Below are 8,035 nucleotides of genomic sequence, written 5' to 3'. Positions count from 1 at the left end.
AAAAGACAGCCTTCGGGGGTGTGGAGGGCGTCTGTTTTTTAATGAGCTGAAACTTTAAATACTGCATAATATATAATAAAAATGGATAGTGCATTTCACTCTCCTGAAAAAAGTGGCAAAAAACTATTAAAATCCATTTCTCCCTTAGTGTCAACAGAGTAAACATTAAGTATGGAAAAAGTGAATGCAATACAGCAACATCACCAAGAAAGAAAAACAGAAAAATAATCAACTTAAACTAAAAAAAAAGAGGGATGAGGATGTAAATAAGAGCACATGCTTAGGGCCATCCAATTAACATAGCATATGTAAAGACGGAGAAACATTAAACTATGGCGTTTAAGCACATATTAAGTTTTAAAGTTATTACTTCATTTCTTAATTCGTTATTGGCTACCACTGGTAGCCAATAACGAATTGCTTTTAGACCAAAAATGCCCTCAACTGAAAAATACCTATGGACAAAGCTGTTTTTGTAGGTAGTGAAATAAATTATAGTGTTCTTTCTCATCCAAAGAGTGAAGAAATTCACCTAATAGATTATTATCCACTTGGCACATGAAAAAGAACAGACATATTTTAAATAAAGAAGTATTCCTATAATACTATTGAGGCAAAGCTGATCAAACTGGCATGTACTCATTCAGACAACACTCTTGATGAAAAAATAAATCTCTTTTTCAGGCGTCACAGTAGGAATAACGAAATATGCCATTTCAATGTAAATGTTGTGACACTATTGGCTGAGACATCAGCATGAACATGTAATTCCAGTGCTGTCCTTAAAGTGATCTGAGTGATGGCTCAGGTATCCCTGCTGCTCGCAGAGTAAAGCTTAGATACGACGCCGGTGGCCGATTCCACAGGCTCACATAATGATAACCTCTCCAGCATTAGCTGCAGGGGTTGTTCGTGCAATAATTGTTTCTGCCAAGCCATATATCTGTATGACAGGGAAAACGTTGGTGTGCTAAATAATTCATTTGCAGAGTGGCTCCATCAACTATTTCAAGGAGATTAAAGTATTTTTTTTTTAGGCCGAAGAAACTGAACAACGCCGCAGCTAATTAGAAAATAATTACAACTCTCTGAAAGTTGATTAGCAATTTCACTGCTCGACATTAACAATTCACATTAACAGTCCTCGGCCTGAGCACTTGTTTTGCTTTACTTACCTAAACTCTAAATAGTACAAGTATTTAAAGATTTCACCTTGACAAAACTTATTACCAGCACCAGCTCGCAATTAAACATGCCAAACTGGCATTAATTGTTTGCTCATTACCACTTTAGATGCCTGTTGTGTAATTTAGACACTTCAATATGGGACCAGGCTATTAAAAAGCATCAGTCTTGCTGTAAGTGCAGTCCTCCGTTTTGTTAAGTTACAGAAGTCCATTTGCAGTTCAGATAACCAATACCCATCGTGGTGGTGACTAAGGTTTAATATATAATGTTAAGCCTCTGTCTGAACTGAAGAGGAGCCCCCCCCCCTCCGCAGTTTAGAGTGACTCAAAGGTGAAGCCCTGAAAACAAATACAATCCACTCACATGCTCCACAGTTTGGATTTCACGTCATCCCATAATAGCTGTACAGAAAGGCAGCAAGACGGCTGCAACCCCGGACGGTTGTGTCTAGCTGCAAGGTGGTATCAATGCAGCTCTTTGGGTCAAAGGGTCAATGAGTAATTAAGACATGGTTGCCTGAGCATTCCCCATGCACACTTTCAGAACTGATGAAAGGTTGCCAATGAAAGGAGGAGGATTTAAGTGCAGTCTGATACCACGGATCAGATTTCTGTAAGTGTGTCTAAATATTCCTTGTTCAGGGCAATTAGTTTGATTAAAGTCATAGTCTGGTGTCAGTGTGCTGTTGAGAAGGATTTTATACACACATATTGCATGGTAATACAAATAATTTGTGTAGAGTGAAGGTACATTATCACCTTATAACCCTAATAATTTGTATTTTTTATTTTGAATTTAAGCTTCCATTAATGTAAAACACAAAGGTGCTCCTTTTGTTAAATATCATGGTTTCTGAGGCAACTACATGCTTCTTATGGAGGTGATACTGATAAAGTTAAAGTTTGATAAAACTTTCTCACAGGGAGTAACACATACAACAGGTCAGTCTCAAACAGCGTGTATAGCCTGACACGTCGCAGCCTTCATGTGCACAAAGAGGTCAAAAGGTGCATTGATTTCCATGTACGACAAGAAATTATTCGTTCATTTTCATTGCGTTAAAAATGAAGAGGCCAAGGCCCGAAAATTGAGGTCGCTTATAAATGCTAGGGATAGGAGACGCTGAGGGGAGAAATCAATAAGGCAGTTTGTCAGCCTGACTCTCGGAGGGCGCAGGAGTCTGAAACGGAGGTAAGCCTGCGCTGTCAGCAAAGCACATTACCAGAAATCAAAGGTCAGTAGGCCCGGAGGAAGGGATGGCCACGTCTTCCAACAAAGGACACATTTTGGTAATTAAAACCTATTTCATCAGAGCTGTCCTGCCACTGATTTTCTTCTAACACTATTGACCATCTGTTGTGTTGAGGATGACCACTAATTCAACTTTAAATAAATATTCTGGGCTTATAGTGATTCCTGCTTTATCAAGGAAAATACACCACAGATTTAAATAATGCAAGTTAAAAGTTGGATTAAACACTAAGATGAAAATTTTGTTCTTACATGATTTAGAGAATCTATTATAGATACCAGCAGCTATTGTTATATAAAAATATGTAACGAAAACTATTTAAACTATAATAATGTTAAGTGCATCTGCTCCAATCAGCATCAAACTGGACAATACATAACTAAAAGTAGCGTTCCCTTGGTTTTAAAGGGAAATGAGCTTTAAATCCGATACAAGTGCCTTTAAAGTGCTTTGCTAAAATATCAATACACCTAAAACATTTAGCATTTGTGATTTAAAAACTTGCTTTTTAGAGAGGAATTTAAGGGGTAGCTGAAAAAAAAATTAGTCCAGAGTTATGTCTTTACAAGTCAGTTGTCTTTACAAATGTGCATGGAGCTTTCCTCATAAAGCGAATACATTCCTGTGCATATTGTTGCTAAAATACCTTAAGCTTAGGCAAATACACACTTTAAAGACTTAGATTTTGAAGTGGATTTATGTATGGATTTTGGCTTGTCCATTCAACCGATAACTATGCTTTGATCTAAACCATTTACTGTAGCCGTTTGCATCTTTAGAATCCTGCCCTGTCAAAGGGAAATCTGAGCTTAAGTCTTGAGACATCTAATGACTTTTCCTATTATTACCTGGTTAAGGAAATGTATTGTTAAATGGTGCTGAATATTGTAAAACTGAAATTCATTTAACAAGGTTTTAAAACAGTTAAAAGGGGCATGAGTATTGCAAGCTTTTCAGGTAGCTATAACTAAGCCTTTACTTTACGTAAACCTACTCTTGATCCAAATGACTTGATAAATTAAAGTCATATATGTAATCTCCCTATCTTATCTAAAATTATTGAGAAAATAGTTGCTAATTGCGTGTTTGAGGTCTTACACTGTAATGACCCTTTTAACGAGTCTCAGTCTGGTTTTAGAGCCCATCATGGCACTAAAACATCACTACTGAAAGACACTAATGATATTCTCATGTACTCAGTGGACCTCTTAGATCTCAGAGCTGCATTTGATACAGTCGATCACAATATTCTTTAACAAAGGTTTAAACATTGTATAGGAATTAAGGGAAGTGCCCTTGTCTGGTTTAAATCTTACTTGCTTGTTCATGTTGATCATGCATCTTCCTAGATAACCAGCGTCTCCTTTGGAGTACCACAGGGATCAGTGCCAGGGCCAATTCTCCTTACTATATATATGAACTTTACTGATAATACTCAGCTTTATTTGTCCTTAAATCCTGTTAAAATAAACCATTACAGAGACCATAGGCATGTCTCAAAGACATAAAAACCTGGATGATTTTCTGCTTTTGAATATAGACAAAAAATAAGTTACTATATTTAAAAGGAAAGTTGAATAGTCAGTAACTTTATTTGAACGGGATTAAATTGGTGCAGAAAATAATGTAAAAAGGCCATATAATTTAAATCCCATGATGAAAGTTTCCTAGAATGTCCTTGTTTCATTCCTAGAACATTGCAAAAATGAGAAATATCTTGAGTAGGGGTGCATTTGTTAGCAGTCTTAGACAGCAAGGCAGAAACTATATTTTAAAGGCTAGGCTTAAACCTCTAAATTTACATTTCCTTGAACCCCCAGTTGGCCCTGACATAATGCCGCTCACACTGAGCCTGGTTGTTCTTGATGTCTCTTTCTGTTAGAAGGGAATTTTTCCTCTCCACTCTCACTGTATGCATCCGCTGTTTAACCCTTTATAGGGCACTCATTGAAAAACTTTGAAATGTTAAATTTCCATCTCAGGGTGTCATTGTGGTATATATCAAAAATAATAATCTGTAATTACATTTTTTAAAAATTTTCATTTTCATGCTTAAAATCACAGGAAACGAAGTGCTCAAATATGGTTACTTGCTCGATAAAGGGTTAAGGGATTGCTGTAGAGCAGGGGTCTTCAATGTTTTCCAGGCCAAGGACCCCAAACTGATGACAAGATGGAGTGGGGACCCGCTGATTATATATATTGTATGAAATTGTGTTATATCAACCTGGTCCTATAGTCACTCTATTACAGATGGAGTAATGTAACTAAAGTAATCCCTCCCTGGGATTATTAAAGTATTTCTGATTCCTGGTTGATGGGACAGGTGTTGTGAATGAAACGGTGCCCAGCTTGAAAGAGCTCCTGTGTGTCGCTGAATGTGAGCATTGATGACTGAAAGACATCTTCTGCCTCCATTTATCTGTTTACTACAGTCTGTTCAATTCATGTTAATGTGGATTTAAAGACATTTCAATTCCGGAGGGAATATAAAAAAAAAAATGACCCCCATGCAGTGTCTCCGCGGACCCCCTAGGGGTCACGGACCCCCTGTTGAAGACCTCTGCTGTAGAGTCAATGACAAAATGAAAGTGAATATTGTCGTCACATGCTCTTCCAGAAGGAGTGAACCCTGTAGATTCAATGACTCGATGAATTTGACTAGGTTTTAGTAGAAAACATCTAAGCAATCTGACTCCACCAAATTATCAGTGAGATGTCAGGCTGTGAATTGGCACTATATGAATAACTAACTGAAAAGAGTATAATCCAAAAAGAGAAAAATCCTTCTACTTACATTATTTTGTATACTTTTTAAATGTTTAGATAAATTTTGTTTTTAACACCCATAGTGCTGCACAGATGTTTTAAGTTGAATGGACTGTATGACACATCAAGGTGCACATTAAATATTTATTAATTTAGCATAACATCACCCATGCAGTCAGAGAAGGCCACCTGCTGCATACAGCATGACGGCAAATCCAAATACAGCAGAACATTATCAGGAGAAAATCCAGAAGCTTGGTTGACATCAGTGTCTTAATACATAGTAAAGAAGTCCTTTATTTCAGTACTGCGCACCTTCTTCTTCTTTATAGGCAAAATAGACAGTGACAGGTCCAACACTCGTCTGCACTGTTTCTGCAGCTCCTATCACCATCCAGCAGCCAATGCCATATGCCAAACAGGGGATACCTGTAACAATGAGCACACAGCTATTATTTTCAGTCTGTTTTCATCTGGAATAGAATTCTTTACATCACGTTCTGTAGTTTTAACAACTAGACCTTTAGGTACAAAACATCTGTCACGATGGATTTTAATATCCTTATGCCACATACATCCTTAAGATAAAACACTGCTGAAGAGGGCATCCAACTGAACAAATTTAGGTGACTTTTGTTCTGAAATCTAGAACACTGGAAAAATACTTTTAATGCTTTGTTGGGCAAGTAAACCAGTGTTTAGGGCCACATAGCAGGAAACCTTTCTGCATTGTATTGGTTTAATGCATGAGAAAAAGCTTAGCTGTAGCAAATCATACATTAAATAAATTAAATCTGTTTTTCTTTGAACTATTGAAATAGCTATTGAAATACGGAAATGTTTGTTCCTACTCCTTTATAAACTAAGACAATAAAGTCAAAAAGTTTTCCAGATACATAGGGATATTTATTATTAGGCAATTATGAAAATACTGACCCAAATTAATAACTTTTAGCATGGAAAAAAACTTGTTTTCAAAGTCCAGGTTCTGTGGAGGTGCTTTGGTACAATGATATTTCACAAAGGGGAAGCAGCCTGTCCTCAGAATGTGATAATTGGATCCCTGAACTCTCCAGTTAAAGTTGGAGAGGCCAAACTGATCGTTGTGGACAGAGCTGTAGCGGACGCAGAATGAAGTCCAGGGTGGTAGTCTGCGCTGCTGCAGGTGGCAGGTTAACACCTCTGAAGCTGCTGGCAGTGGAGCCTTTTTACCAAAGCTGCTTGGAAACAAAGCAATCTGCAGGAAGATGTTGTGTATCCTCTGCAAAAACACCTTCATGATTTCTGTAATACACAAGAATTGGTTTTAAATTTTACAATGGTTGAAGATAAGATTCTGTTTGAACATTTTTCTCAAGGGTTAATTCACTGCAATGTGTTGAGCGGATCATATCTGAACATCACGAGATAGAAAAGCAAAATAACCAGAAGGTTCAAACAACAATAAGATTACGCTGAATTGATGGTGTAGTTTATCAAGCATGTGCTATGTTTGAGAAAACCTTTATTTAATTTGGGAAATTTTTAAAAAGGGAGCAAACTTGATGACCTAACAGAAGTCCACATGAAATTTTTAAACATACTGAGTTTGTAATTTAAATTGAGATTTTGCACAATGAAAACTATTATATATATATATATATATATATATATATATATATATATATATATATATATATATATATATATACAATATGTATAAAAGAGGGTGAATATAGAATTCAAGCAAGGCCGGAATAAAAATACTCCACATTCCTTACATTCAATAAGAGGCTGTAGAGCCGAATGGGGCGATAACATTGTTATCCACAAGAGTTTCGAAGACCAAAGGACAGGTGCTACCAACCCTAACCCTCAACACTGGGAATCAGCAAATGCTAATTGTTAGGATCGGCCCACGACCGACTTAAAAGTTAGCAAACGAACTCAACTCGGTTAAATTTCAACGACACACATTTCAAATTCCGCTAGCAAGATCTACATATTCGGAGACAGGGGTAAGAAAAATACACCAGCAAAAGGACAAAGCAAGAAACTCCTCATCCAGCTAAAGCTCTTTGTTGTGGGTACTTCGTTCAAATTTGTTCGGTCGGAAACACTGCGCGGGGAGTAAAGTTCCTGTTCGGAAAGTCACTCATGTACAACAGATATTTATACCAAAATAAATCCGGATTTTTTTTGCCGTTCAATAAATTGCTTCTGATATAAAATACGACATGTATCACTTATAATGAATAATGAAACCCAAGTATGAATAAAAAAAAAATACATTTTGTTTTCTGTTTCCTTTATTGCAGGTCTATTTTTTTTGTACCACTATCGTCATGGATAAAATCTTTATTGGTCTGACAGCAGTCAAACGTCTTATTATTGTTGAGCAACTTTTTTTATGTTTACTCTTGAATTTTAAGGGCTTATTCATAGGTGATAACTTTAAGGGGGGGGGGGGGGTAACCCTCCCTGACATCTCTCAGATCCCTTTAGCTCCCTTTAGATTTTTGTAGTAGGGATTCCAGTTCGGTGACTTCAAAGTAATAATAACAGAGGGAGCATGTTATAAATTAAATGGTGGTTTAAAACCTACATTTTTGAAGTGTCTATATCATTAGGTCAATCGATCAATTTTATTTTCAGGACTATAGGAAGAATAGTTATACATAAAAAGGATAGAGCATCAACAGCTGCACTGTAAAAATTATACTGCAAGGTGGTGCAAAAAATAAATTCATTACTGTAAGGCTAGTGATCAGTACAGACATTGATAAATATCACAAAATGACAAATATCAAAACCAAAAATCCACAACTTGTTTAACGTCTTAAAACC

General features: G+C 36.6%; 1 protein-coding gene across 1 annotated transcript; it reads right to left on the bottom strand.

The window, feature by feature from the left end:
• Positions 1 to 5,333: 5,333 nt before the first annotated feature.
• cunh15orf61 (chromosome unknown C15orf61 homolog) lies at positions 5,334 to 7,291 on the bottom strand. Its single transcript, XM_038280390.1, has 3 exons — positions 6,970 to 7,291; positions 6,146 to 6,493; positions 5,334 to 5,638 (listed from the first exon to the last, which is right to left on the bottom strand). The coding sequence occupies exons 2-3, from the start codon at positions 6,486 to 6,488 to the stop codon at positions 5,511 to 5,513; spliced, it is 471 nt and encodes a 156-aa protein (XP_038136318.1). The 5' UTR covers positions 6,489 to 6,493; positions 6,970 to 7,291; the 3' UTR covers positions 5,334 to 5,510.
• Positions 7,292 to 8,035: the final 744 nt, after the last annotated feature.

The sequence above is a fragment of the Cyprinodon tularosa genome, unplaced genomic scaffold, assembly GCF_016077235.1.
Source record: "Cyprinodon tularosa strain WSP-4 unplaced genomic scaffold, ASM1607723v1 ctg16, whole genome shotgun sequence".
NCBI lineage: Eukaryota > Metazoa > Chordata > Actinopteri > Cyprinodontiformes > Cyprinodontidae > Cyprinodon > Cyprinodon tularosa.
Note: the sequence above shows the minus strand (reverse complement) of the source record. Positions and strands in the feature narration are given on the sequence as shown.

Coding starts and splice junctions, on each gene's coding strand:
- cunh15orf61 (XM_038280390.1), bottom strand. CDS start 6,488: ATGAAGGTGTTTTTGCAGAGGATACACAACATCTTCCTGCAGATTGCT. Junction 5,639..6,145: donor GCTAAAAGTTATTAATTTGG/GTCAGTATTTTC, acceptor TCATTGTTACAG/GTATCCCCTGTTTGGCATAT.